The sequence below is a fragment of the Thermobia domestica genome, chromosome 9 (assembly GCF_964235325.1).
Source record: "Thermobia domestica chromosome 9, izTheDome1.hap1.1, whole genome shotgun sequence".
Classification (NCBI taxonomy): domain Eukaryota; kingdom Metazoa; phylum Arthropoda; class Insecta; order Zygentoma; family Lepismatidae; genus Thermobia; species Thermobia domestica.
In genome coordinates, this window is record NC_137462.1 from 54,668,717 (window position 1) to 54,683,206 (window position 14,490).

Consider the following 14,490-nt stretch of genomic DNA (forward strand, 5'->3'; position numbering starts at 1 on the left):
TAATTCACACAAAAATATAATTAATATGTATATTTTAAACTTTTCACATATTGTGGCACTTTACATTTTATCAGCACTAAGATACCTTTTCAAATTGCAATGATGTGGCCCCGTATTACGCGACGACCGAATATTAATATTTCCGCGCGCGTATTCACGGTTACGAAAGTTAGTTGACCGGCAAACACAAGCATTGCTCACAAAAATGAAAAATCCATCCACAGGTTTTGGGATCCTTTTGCTTCTCCCACATGCTAGTTCCATTGTGACTAGCACAGTCAATCCCGTTGCATTATTTTGTTGGTGATGGTAACTTAGATATGTTAGAGGCCTTTTCATGTCTACACGTTACTGGTAAGCTTAATACGAAAAATTGTAATAAAACTTATGGCACTTGTATTTAACGCTAGTTTAAAATAGGAGTGTTCGTCGAGTGCTCTCATCTCTTTGGATGTCCAAATTGCACTCTCGCGCCAAGTCCTGGCTGCTCTCTTCGTTAACACAATGGAGGCTCATTGATACGTTATTAGCATAAAAAATAGTTCGCACAAAACATTAAGTTTTTATATAACTGCTTCGATAATAAGAAATAATTGATTAATTATCCTTGATTGAGAGTACATTAATCATATTGACTCACATAATAGTGTAAATAATTAATAATTATTTGCGAAAATGCACATTATGACATATGATCCACTGCTGTTGCTTAGAAATTCAGCTTTGCGTGGGTGTGAGTGAGGGAACAAACAAATACCTTCCCAAATACGGTCCGGCGAGAGGTGCTGAAATGTCTTGATGATAGAGGCACCTTCTGGGTAGAAAAATTCCATTGTTTCGCTCTTCTGTGAATATCGACTGGCTAGGCGTTAGTTCTAAGAATTGGCATTGGAAATTCGAGGGTTGGTTAAAAGGTTGATATAACGATATCGTTATAGGCATCAATTCCGCATGGGAGTGAAATTTGGTGGAATCCCGAAGCTGATCGACAGTGTGTAAGCTACAAGAAAACCTCAGCACCTCAGGTAACCCAAATTTTACTTAAATTTTTAGACACGCAGATTCGAAATAGCTAAAACCAAGATGGCGACTTCAACGCTGCCATAATAATAATAATAATCTTTACTGAAGTAACTTCGAGTAACAGTGTTTAGTATTCTATTTGTGTGTTGACAGTAATGGATACTTGTGGGTTAAACTGTGCACGGCATCTCCGACATTCTCTGATTATCTTTCTACTAATATAATGTTAGAATTTTCTAGAACAATGATAGCGATTTCGCATAACTTCCGTTGCTATGGAAACCTTGCATAACTTCCGTTCCCATGTTTCCTTCTTCTGAAATAGCTTAAATCGTATTTATGAGCGTGGGAAGTCCAGAAATTAAATTAAGTCTGGAACCTTAAGCATATTTTTTGTTTAATTTTTTAAAATTTTGAATCAGTCATGTAAAAAGGATTTGGTTTATGATATCAAACGGTAGAATAGTTACTTCATTTGTAGATGCGCTTACGGCATCAGCTTGTTGCACTTATTCGTGAGAGACTGATCTGTTATATCAAATGGATTTTTATCTTTCTTTCTTTCTTGGGCACTTCAACCTTTGTTTTCAATCTTTGTTTCTGTAATTCTCCTCGCAACAAGTGATACGTGTTGTCATTTAACTTTAAGTTGCTGTCCGGTAGTTTTTTTTTTTTTTTTTTTTTTTTGTAGTGTATGCATGTCCACTTGTACATATTTCATATTTTATTACTTCATCATATTTGGTTTTGTGGCTGAATTGGATATTCAATGCTATGGCCATACAGAGCGATGCCTCATATCTGCCACTAGTTCGTTCTAATTCTGAAATTGGGAAGGCGTGTGATTGTGGAATAATGTAGTAAAGGGAATGTTATCGCTCATTTAACCAATACATTCAACGAGACAGCTTAAGTGTTAATTAGAGTCATGAGGAGTCATGAAATGCAATGTTGTTAAAAGAGGAGGATTGTAATTTGATGTGTGCCATTTTGTTTATGATTAGTTTCGAGATAACCCTAACGGAAGACGATCAATCTAGAATATAGTAGATGTGTTGCGTATGTTACTGCAATGAGGTACTTTAAACAGAGAAGATAGATTTTTTTCTTTTCACTTTTCTTTTGTTTTTTTCAATGCAAACAAGCAAAGTTAAGGTTTAATGTTGTTATTTCACTACAAAAAAGTAGTGGAATTCTTGTTGTGAAAATTACACACACACACACATACACACACACACACACACACATTATATATGTATAAAGGAGAGGGATCCTGCGAATAATATTGTAAAATCTTATGTAAATATTTTCTCCTCATTTAAATGATATTCATTCTGTCATCCATCTTATTCAGAATGTTAAATTCTCATTTGTATTCTGTTACCTGAAAACAATAAAGAGGGTCAACAATATAAAAATTGAACATTCTAATTGAGTCTTATGAATCAGTTAAATTACAATTTTATAAAAATTTAATATATATATAATAGAATGATGCCTTATTCTGGAGGTTATAAATTCTTCACAAGTGGTTACTACTTTGCAAAATATGGCTTTTATCAATTTGTAGTCTCTAATTAAAATTCGTTACCATGGAGATGGTAAGTTTATTTATTTTTTTTCTAAACTTAGAGTTTTATCAATTTGGCGACTACATCCAAGATCTGTGAGTTTATATAATTTAAATTTTTAAGATAAAAAAATATATTATCAATTTGGCGACTTTCAGCTTTAGGATTAGTATAATACTTACAATTATAACAAAAGTGTGTATTACCATTGGTAGAATTTATAGTTATTACTTATACAAATGAGGTATTGTTAAATATTCATTGGTGGAGATTTTGTTGGAGAGGTTTGGAATGTGTAGCCGATATCATATGAAAATATGAGATTTAGTAAGTCGAGTGTAGATCAACATGAACCTGAAAATCATAGTTGTTGTGAAGGTACAAGGGATTCAAATTATAGCATATCCATAAATTGTGAATGTTGTGGAAATTGGTTCCGTACAAATTGTGTACAATTATCGTCGGAAAAACTTGAAACATTGAAATGAAATGATGGTAGCTGGTATTGTTTAAACTGTCAGACACAGGGAGAAAGAGATTTAACCGATGAAGTTATTGAAGGTGCAAGTGCTGCTAGCAAGTAAGATAGAATGATGAAAAGTATACCGACAATCGAAATTGGTGGGGGTCCACTTCTGGAAACTTTGAAAATCCTGATTACCGGATTGGAGACAAGAATTGATACTAAGATGACGAAAATTGATACTAAAATGTCAGCATTAAGAACATAATTAATATGATTATGTAAATCTGTTTGTAAGGCCTGAGCAGTTGTAAATGTTTCTAACGCAATTTTTTGCTAAAAGTTTTTCTTTAAACCTAAGGATAAATAATTTATTTTCTGCTCCTCGGTGGCCTGAGGCAGTACTTGTCTAATGACCCTAATTTTCTGAGAAAATACGCATCTATTGGCTCGTTTTCACCTTGTTGGACTTGAAATATTTCAAATTCCGCCCGATATGCCGGTAATTTCGGTCTACTCAAGTCAACTAATTTATCCTTTAATTGTTCGTAATTAAGTGCATCTAACTGGTTCTGGGCCTTTAATTCTAGTACTAAATCGAGCGCCATGTCTTGTAAATACATTGATAACAGTTCTTTCTTTTTCTCAGCATTCCAAGAATATAATAACGCAAGGTGGTCAAAAAGCATAACGAATCTATCGGGGTCTTCCTAGTGATGTGAGGTGGAAAATTTTCCGCTATATTTTCCCGGAAAATTTTCCGTTCCAAAAAATATATCAATAATCAAGTAACAATGCCTCAGTAATCATAAAATGGATTGAATTTATGTACAGAAATGTTAAAAAGTGAAAGACCGTTTAAAGAATCTGAAAATTTTCGTAGCTCAGACAATTTTCAGTACTATGTAGGAACAAGTGAAACAATTTTTCATGAATCGAAATATTTTCTGTCTTCTATGGAAAAATTGAAGAACTTTTTATGAGTCGGAAAATTTTCATCATTTTGAAGCAAAAAGTAAAACAACTTTTTAATGTAATGAGTAAATGTTAATTTCCATAATATTTTCAATATTTGGTGAGTTACTTTAGGTAAATATTGGAGTTTTGATAATCAATATCTTATAGTTTATATTTTGTATTGTAAAACTACAATTATTATGTATAAAATGTATTAAAAATAATAACTATTCATTAGAACAAGTACATATATAACAAAAATAAATATTTTTATTTTGTAAATTAAAACGAAATTACTTGTTGCTTCTAGAACGCAGCACTAATAGCGCAGCTTTTTAATTTTTTTTATTTTAATAGAAGAACAACTACACAAGCTTTTAGTTACATAGTTACATTTTACTATCTCTTCTGAATGAATATATGAATAAATAAATGTTTATTTGCAGAAAATGTTCAGTATTTGTTTTCATGAGTTACTTAAGCTTTAATGTTGGGTAGTCAAACATTTACAGTAGTTACTTTATATTATCTCTACTTATTTATATATGTTGGAAGATTGTAAATCCAGAAAAGTAGTAGAGCTATGTGAAAACTTCGTCTTACGAAATATGATTTTGTAAGATCAAAAGTGAATTTTGAGGGAAGAACACATTGACGTTTTTGAAACATTTTTGCAGAAATGAAGAACCATTACATTTTAACTTCATAAAACTTTTTTTCAGACAATATTTAATACAAATAAATTTTACGGCTAAACAACGGTGTAGGAATAAATGCAGTATGATTTTATGAATCGGAAAATTTTCCTGATTTTTTCTGGAAAACAACGATGTAGAAATACGTGGAGTGTGATTTTATGAATCGGAAAATTTTCTGGAAAACAACGATGTAGGAATACGTGGAGTATAATTTTAAGAGTCGGAAAATTTTCTGGAAAACAACGATGTAGGAATACGTGGATTAAGATTTTAGGAATCGGAAAATTTTCTGGAAAACAACGATGTAGGAATACGTGGAGTATGATTTTAAGAATCGGAAAATTTTCTGGAAAACAACGATGTAGGAATACGTGGACTATGATTTTATGAATCGGAAAATTTTCTGGAAAACAAACGATGTAGGAATACGTGGAATATGATTTTATGAATCGGAAAATTTTCATCACTGGGTCTTCCGTAACGTGTCCCGAATATTTAGTGAGGTGTGGTTTATTAAAAGAAGGGCGCGAATTCTGCTCTATATTTGCACCGTCCTCCGGAAAAGTGTCCTTTTCTGTACTAGTATGAGGCATGCACTAAAATAAAATCAAGTACGAGTTACTAATTTCACTAATTGTACACTTAAGAAAATCACATACCTTAAAAAAGAGTTCACTGTCAACTTAATAAAAAATACTGTCCGGTAGGGGAGTATTCAGATCGATACTGAGCCGGTCAAAGCCTCTACCATGTAAAACTTTGTCCCTACATTTGGAAGGTTTGTCCCATATAGGTATAGGTAGAGCGTTAATAAAAAGAGTGTCCGCAATCGATCTCCCACTACCAATTTTATTATAAAATTTCTCTATAAAAACTATTACCACAAAATACTGTACAAATTAATCTTTCTAATATCAAAGGTTAATTATAGGTGGTCTTTGACCGTAAGGTCGCAGACAGGATCTCTGCAGAGCCCCGTGCAGGCTAAGCGGAGTGGAATAAGGTGCCCAAAGCTCCGAAGCAAGCAGTGGGTAGGTTAATTGGCCAACAGAGCCCCGAAGCAGGCTAAGCGGCTGAGGTTAGGATTCCCAGTCTGAGCCATGAGCAGGCTAACCCAGGAGAAAGGATAGGTGTAGTCCCGAAGCAGACTAGAGGTCCTGGGGTGAGGTTACCCCTAAAGTCCCGAAGCAGACTAGAGGAGGGTCACCAAAAAAGTGATACTGATTTGCCTTTGTCCATCCAATTTATAGGGTTCCATGGGTGGCGGTGGCGCTGCTGCTCCGATGTCGTCTTCTGCTCCGTGGGAGGGGCTAGAAGCCGTCGTCTGCAAGTGATTGGTCCCTCTGGTGTGAAGTCTTCTTGCCGAACCACGTGGTGGTGTTTGTAAACACTGACATGTGAAATTGTTTGTTTACATCATCACATGGGATATTACAATATATATATAATAGAATAGTGTCTTATTCTGTAGATTATAAATTCTTCACAAGCGGTTACTACTTTGGTTAGAATCTGGGAAAAGAGTTAGAATGCGTTGAATATAAACATTGAATATATATAAAACTGCAAAATATAGCTTTTATCAATTTGGAGTCTTCAGCCAAAATTTGTTACCATGGAGATGGTGAGATTAATTTTTTTTCTAAACTTAGGGAGTTTTATCAATTTGGCGTCTACATCCAAGATCTGTGATTTTATTTAATTTAAATTTTTAAGATAAAAGAAAGTAAATCTATAACACTGGCACAATAATATGTTGTTTATTGAATAGTTTTATGTAAAAATAGATGAGAGATGTGAACTAACAAATTGTTATTTGCTTAAATCTTTATTTTCCCTTACAGAGTACACAATGGATTGGAAAACGTGTCGCCTGTGTTCTGGCCGCCGTATGGAATGCATAGATATCTTTGGAAAAGAAGGAATGGCGCAGTTAATTTATTTAAAGCTGACCAGAAGTTTACAATATGAGGTAGGAGTTTTATTTTATAAATTATATTTCTCTTGTTCGTGTGGTTTCGTCTGGGAAGTTTATAAATTTTCCCGTTAGATTATTAGATATTATAAAATAGTTGACGATAAAACATGCCTATAAAGCTATGATCGGGCCTTGAATTCGATGCAGTTGATAGGTGTGTTGATTATCATGCACGATCAAACATCACAACCTATGCCGTTCCCTACCATTTTATTCTGCCTTCAAGAGCTAGATTACAGGACGACGCCACTTGTCTTGGCTCGAGATATTGGTATCATGCATTGGAATAAGAGCAGTGCCATTTTCCATAAACACGAAAACTATGAGCTTCCTAAAACTATCCTGCAATGTGTTTCTACTATTGTTTTAATTAACTAGTTACTATTAACTTCTAATGCTATATGCGGGCGTTCCCCGTTTGTTACTGTTCTTTCATAGAAATAAACTTATTTCCTGTACGAAACAAAAAGAAATTGCTAATATAATCGCAATATATGAAAACTTCCACAAGTAACTACGTTGTTGTCATCATCATCGTCGTCGTCGTAGTAGTAGTAGTAGTAAACAATTAACATTAATTTCAATGGAAAAGCAATGAAAAGGAGGGAGATGGCTAGGTTCTATATTCCAACAGAGAATTGTCCCAACATGGATGGAATATAGTCAAAAACTCACGAAACATAAACATTAACGTCAATGGGAAATCACTAAAATAAATAAATAAATAAATAAATAAAAAATAAATAAAGTCGTCCACATATCTCAAGAACTATAATAAGAAGATGGCTAATTGAAAGCTTATTGTAAAGACATAATGAAGAACTTAAAAATGATGTATAACATGTAAGGTAAATATGAATACAACATTCTGCGAATTACCGAGAGCACCTCACGCGGAGGTTACGTGGTTGAAATATCTCACGTCTGGATTTTAAATCTCCAGATTCGATTTAGCACGCAACCTGACTTTTGACCTAATCACTTGATACAGTCTGGTTCTTATGGCAAACCGGATAGGCCCTTTAGATGTCTTGTCTGCAGAAAACACCGTGTTGTCTCGAAATTGTCTGTCTCAGCTCATTTCGAATTTTCCAATAAAGTATGGAGACTTTGCAATATTCTGATCAATATGGAACAAATCTCACAAGTGATTAAGAGAGCAACTGACAATCGAACAAGGCTAATGATGAACGGAGAGTTGACAAGAAAATATTTCTCTGACTTTTTGAGCTGCCAGCTTTGAGTTCAATATTTTTATACGTCTTGCAAAATTTTGTCACTTAGAAAATATCACTTGGTGTAGTATTTTCTGTTGTCGATACGTTCCCGATTCTGAAAGAATAATTAATTTAATTATGATTTTATTGACTTAGCTGGCAAACTAAGTAAGAACTAAAACCATCTTAGAAGCATTCGCAGGTTTACTAGGTAGTCTTGTGTCTCTAGAAAATTATACAAAGATGTTATAATATTATTCTTTCATTTCTGAATAATTATTATTTGTGAATAAAGGTTCAAGTCAAGTTACTACAAAGATGCTAGTATCAGATGTTTTTATGCAAATAAGCTCGATGCGACCACATATGTTGGGTCGCACGTAGGTGTCACCAGGATTTGTGCTACCCTATACACTTAATACGCTTGGTGTATTGTCATATACTTAATTATGATCAAACAGCTGCCTCGCGGCTATTGGTTAGCATACGACCTGGTTCGATTCTTGTTGTTAGCTCATCTGACTTGGATTTTGCGTTAAGTTGTTGGCCCACTTTCATGTAACGTCAGTACTGACATGAGAGAAGAACGTTAAATTTCTAACCAACTAACTGATCGATCTCGACACTTAAACATCCCGTGTAAGTGAAATGTCAAGCAAATACATACATCAGTGGCATATACAGAATACCGATGTGTATTCAAACGCCCAAGTTCATATAAATATTTTTAAAAATACTGGTAATAATAGCAGTTAAACGCTGATTTTACGTAATAGTTTGATTTCAAAAAAGTTAACTGTTCAATTTAGGCATTCTTTGCTTCTTTTAAATAATAAATGCTGGTATTGTTTTCATGGCAGATAGCTCTTTCTGCATCACTCTGTAAATTAGATATTTCCCCAACATTTCGCCTCGGTAAATCTAGATGAATAAGAATGAAATCGACGTTACTTCTTACGTCATCACTAGAAAGCAGTTAAACGTTTGAAGTGAGTTTTTGACAGGGTTTGAAAAAACCCATTTAAAAAAAAACAACCCACCTGGTCCCATATGGGTTTTTTCGGGTTTAGTTGGGTTTTTCGAAATATTTCAATGTTTTTGTGGTGTAAGTGTTAAAATGTGATTTATATTTGAAGAGTTTCTTGTCACAACTTGCAACAATTTTCTATTCACTGCTGTTTTGAAAAACTGGCCGCCATTTTGAAATTTTACGTTAGAATGCCGCCAAAGTATATACAGCTAATTTAGAGTGTCTCGTGCTTCTACTCTGAAAATGTCGACTTAAAAGGTAAAAAATTGCGGTTTGTAGCGTGGATATCCGCTATTTTGAAGAAAAGGATGGCCGCCATTTTAAAATTTTCGTTGGTGTGCCGCCTAAATCTATACAGGAAATTTAGTGTGTTTCGTGCTTGTACCCTGAAAATTTAAACTTAAAAGACCGAAAGTGATACCCTGTAGTATGTGTGGTCAGGTCCGTAGCCAGCCCAAAAATGTAGTGGAGGCCGATTCAATCATATTATAGTTTACTACCTCATTATAGTTCATTTGCAAGCCTACCGTGAAAATTTTAGGAGGCCAGCAAAAATTTAGGGGGAGGGGCTCTAGCTCCCCATGGATACAGGCCGGTGTGTGGTACAGGCAGACGAACAAATAAATGTAGATGGAATCATCCCAGGAACCTCAGTGACATTCGCCAAATATGAACACCAAGTATATTAATTTAAAACAAAGATATATTTCATGTTTGATAAAATAAATGTTTCAAAATGTCATACGACATAAATGCTTTCCAGTGTAAAATAACTGGTTTTATTGTTGAAGTTCACTTCCGATACTTCGTGCGTTCAATACGGGAATTTCCCGAGCACTTGTTGCAAGACGGTTCTTTCCAGAAAATTAATTTAAAACAATTAACAAAGATATGATTCATATTTTATAAAGTAAATGTTTCAGAATATCTTAAATGAAATTAAATATCTTCCAGCGTAAAATAAACAGTTTTATTGTTGATGTATTCATTTCCGATGCTTCTGCGTTCAATTGCGGGAATTTCCCGAGCACTTCTTTCGCGACGTGTTTTTGCCCCAAAAATGCAGGTTTATATATATATATATACTTACTGTACATCAAAACTTTCACCAGTACGGAAGTTTGAATTCAGCATTTGAAATAGTAAGCGTTACGTAGTATTCGGAACTCCGAGCATTAAGCTTCTTAAATTTGACAAGATTTTTTACGCTATTGCTGGTGTTCATTCTACAGAACGCTTATTTTAAGAGAGCAACAAATAACTGAACTAAACTGTTGTTGAAAACCTAATTTTACTGAAGAATACTTGTATTACCATGAAAGGTAACAAAAAATAATACTAATAGTTTTATTCATGCACATGTTTACTGGTAGTACCGGCACCTATGGTCTTCAACCCGTCCAACGTATGAGGGATAATGTCCCTCGGCGTCGCCGTGTCGGCGAGCACAGTATTCACGGAGAGTATTTTCTAAAATATAAAATTGCATGTTTTACTTCAAACGGGCTATAAGCATAATCCATACATTAATTTCTTCTATAATTATCTCAATCTAAGGTAAGTTTTTATTATTATTATTATTATTATTATTATTATTATTATTATTATTATTATTATTATTATTATTCATTCATTCATTCAGTGCATTCAGAACTTTATAAAGGTCTTATCTTGAATGATGTTGTATACCTTAACGTGAAAGTATCTAATTCGCCCAAGGAAAGTCCAAAATCTGATATAAATCACTTTTATTGTGATCACCTTAGTTGTACCAATAATATACTAACAAAAAGCTCAAAAACAAAAGTGGGGTTTAAGGTGGTTTTTTTTTCAGGTTTTTTTCGGGCCGAGCCCACTTGGGCAAACCCTGGTTTTTGAACTTTTGTATGTGTTTGTGTATTTTGTCTTATTAAACGAAAGAATAATTAACAAGTCCAGATATTATGTAGCAGACACACTTGTATTCCTAAAGCTTTATAAGGAAATACAAAAATATTATACATTTCTGACTACTAATAATATTTTGTAGTGGACAAACCCGTATGCGTGGGTTTTCTCTGAGTTCTCCTGTTTTCCCCCCACTTTCTTATTCCCACCATTTCTTTCATTTTTATCGTCACCGCTTCCCTTAGCTTCGGAGCTTAATCATAAGGTGCTAAAGAAATAATAAGCTTATTCAAGCGTGGTCTAGTGGCTTGGGTGGGCGTCTTTGGTCACGGGGTTCCGGATTCCATTCGCGGTGGAACAGCTTTGAATTTTAACTCATTATGATGGTTCGAATTTCACAACTGTAGGTAACATTCCATATAACCTCGGTGTTGAAAATGTACACTAAACTCCAAGCACTCGATCAAAATAAGCAAAATCAAAAACACATCTCGGATCACGACAGTAGACAGGTCATTATTTAATCTACACCTTGGAAAAAATATTTAAGGAAATAATTGATCTCGCCTCATTAACAAGAGATGTTTTGCTTAAATCCCGTGACTAGTTATTCTGATTACTAGTTTTTCACATTCGGCCTTAGTTTTACAAGTAGTATAATGATGTGATACCTACAATATCTAGACTTTGATCCGACTTTGTACCGAAATATGCATTTCATTTTAAGTTCTTCTAAATGTTAAAAAAAAACTGCTTCGAACATGAATCTGTTAATTTCTCTGGTTGGCGTTTAATTTCCCTTTGAGAGCTGGGGACACGATGGTTCAGTGGTAGAGCGTTCACCTCTGGTGCTTGGGGTCTCGGGTTCGATCCCAGCCCTCGCCAAGTGAACTTTGTGGTGGACAAACACCGTGCTCGTGGGTTTTCTCGGGGTTCTCCCGTTTCCTCCCACTTTATTCATTCCACCATTTCACTCATCTCTCATCCTCACCGTCTCCTTTAGCCTAACCGGCATAACTGTGGGACGTAAAACTCAAAGATTTCATTTTTTTTTTCCTTTGAGAGCTGAGGCTATGTGAAACAAAAGAGGGGGCCTACTGAGCAAAAACAAATCTATAAATGTAATGAAGCAAACAAAGTATAAATAAATATGAACTAATTATTTGGTGAGCAAAACTATATATTTTCATTAAAATTCAACATGTATTACAGTTTCGCCAACTAACTCTTTGGCTTCATCAGACACTATGTGATACAGTATAACTGTACAATCGTATATACATACAACGGCTAAGATATCTTTCTTCTGATTGGTTACTCTTTTTTTTCTTTTTTTTCTTTTTTTTTCTATGCTCCTTTTCAGCATCGGAGCCACACCAACTGTAATATTTTCCATAAGTAGAAGAAGAGTAGCTTCTTGCTTTGCGAATTGCAAGTTGAGAGCTTTTCGGCTTTCTGTAGCTTTCTGAGACCCAACAGAAGACCAAAATGAATTTTGTCATCAAAAATGCATTCCTTAGATGAAGAGCGAATGTAAAAGTCAATTCAAGAAAAAAATATCAACTCAGATTTTTCTTAGTGTTTTAATTGAATGTTCCCAGTAGAAATAACATTGAACCTCGCGAGCTAATTTTTTGTGAGAGTATTTTTTAAAGAATAAGTCAAAGTTTATTCCAACTACTCTATCATTCTTTTATTATAAACATAATATATTATTACAAGGGTTACAAAAGGCTGTAAATTATAAAAAAACATACATAATTATAGATATGCATTTAAAATGTGTACAATAAACTTTTGTTATATCCGTGAAATTTAATCTTTTCATCTACATTTACATATATTGTTCTTAATAATTACATTGTGCTGTGGCACTCCTTGAAACAATTCCTAGTAGCTATCAGGCACAAGTGAAAGTTATATACCTTGCATAGAACTCTGGCTTTATTGCTCTTACATCCAGGAAGTCGACATCTATGTGCTTCGCTTTTCATAATTTCTGGCATATGAAGAGAACCTTTCTTCTTGAACTCAACTGAGGGATGGGGACTTGTTGCTTGTCGTTTACGTAGATTTCTTGTTATTTCACTTTCATCATCGGTTTCATTCTCTGTCTCTGTCTGTCTATGTCTCCATAGTCCTTCATTTTCATTGTACCCTGGAAGAGGGATTCTACGAAGAGACATTTTAAAGTCGAGAAACTGTAATCTGTTTTTTCTAGATGTGTTTCTTACTGTTTCATCTCGCCTCATAGAGATGCGTAATAACTCTGATTGTCCATTTCCTCGTTCTTGTTCGAATTCTGTAGTATAAGATAACTCTGTCCAAAAGATCAACACCTCCCATTTCGGAATTGTAACTTTTTTTTTTTTTTTTTTTTTTGTTTTTTTACAATTTTTGGCCTCTGGACAGTCACATACTTTTTCTCTTTCGTACACCATCTCTTACACTCATCCAATGGTAAGGAGATGCCAATAGCACAGGCTTGTTATTAAACCATTTTGTTTTACATATTTGTCCATCATTTCTAACCACCTGATCAATTGATCCACCTAGGTACTGCAATTCCCTGTCATGTTTCAAACGTACAGCTAGGGGAATATTTCCTTTTCTTATGGTACCATTCCTTTTATCTTGTCTTCCGAATGAATTAAATCAAGGCGTGTAATGGACGTAAAAAATCGATTCATATGTATTGTACACCTTCCGGAAGAGATGAAGTTAGTTTCATAATAGCTTTTTCACCCATGGTGAGATTCTTCATTTCAGGATTATCTTTATAAAGTGATATCCCCTTTGTCTTTGTAGAAGAAAAAGTTTAACGGGAGTCCCTCGAGCAAACATGCAACAAATACCTTCAGATAGGGGTTTGGTTTACCCCTAATGTACTGACTCATCTTGACATGAACCCAGAATGAAACTATTTGCTCATCTATTGATCCTGTTTTAGTTCCAGCATTTGACAGACACCCTTCTCGTACAAGATATAACTTTCCACTAAGTGTCATTTTCTTTTGGGATCTCCGGACCAGCTAAATCATCTACAACTTTCACATTATTTCTAAGGAGTGTGAATCTGTTGCGTGACATGCAGTCTGCAATTGCTGAAATCCTTGTTCCTCTAGCCCAGTACATTCACTGCCCAGGATATTTCAAATACATCATAACTATAACTCCAAATATTTTTTTGATCTCGTCAGGCGTAGCGTTTAAGATCTTACCAGTCTTAACATGATATACTGTGTTAGTCCGTTTATATATATATATATATAGTGAAAGCTGTGAATAACGGACCCCAATGAGACATGAATTTTTGTCCGTTATTGAGAGATGTCCGTTACAGAGAGGTTACAGAAATTTGCTTCTCACAACAGTAATTGTATGCAATAATATATAGTAAATACATTATGTATGGGCGTAAATTCCTTAAAATTCAATATGAGTACGTACAGTATTTTAATTACTGGGAAGGATGAAGGAGAAATTCATTTCTGTTAAATAATATTATTGCTGGGGATTGTTAATATATTCATATACTGCAAAAGATAATGCGTGTATGATAATTTCCTTAAGTACATGTCATCACCCCGTAAACCTTGTCAAAAGATGCGTTAGGAACCAACTAACGGGCTAAACTCTTTTGTTTAGCGAAAAAGGCATGTGTTT

General features: G+C 34.4%; 1 protein-coding gene across 11 annotated transcripts in view; it reads left to right on the plus strand.

The window, feature by feature from the left end:
- The window catches only part of LOC145694661 (uncharacterized), a 392,660-nt gene that overhangs the window by 18,627 nt on the left and 359,543 nt on the right, over nucleotides 1–14,490 (plus strand). For 9 of the 11 annotated variants that reach the window (XR_014133035.1, XM_081771120.1, XM_081771121.1 and 6 more), the window contains exon 2: nucleotides 6,557–6,684. Coding sequence is in view for 10 of the 11 variants with exons in the window: in XM_081771120.1 (XP_081627246.1) it covers nucleotides 6,565–6,684 (120 nt within the window). In the remaining variant the exon portion in view is untranslated. Of the gene's footprint in view, nucleotides 1–938; nucleotides 1,026–6,556; nucleotides 6,685–14,490 lie in introns of all 11 variants that reach the window. The other 2 variants (XM_081771115.1, XM_081771114.1) reach the window with 1 other exon arrangement.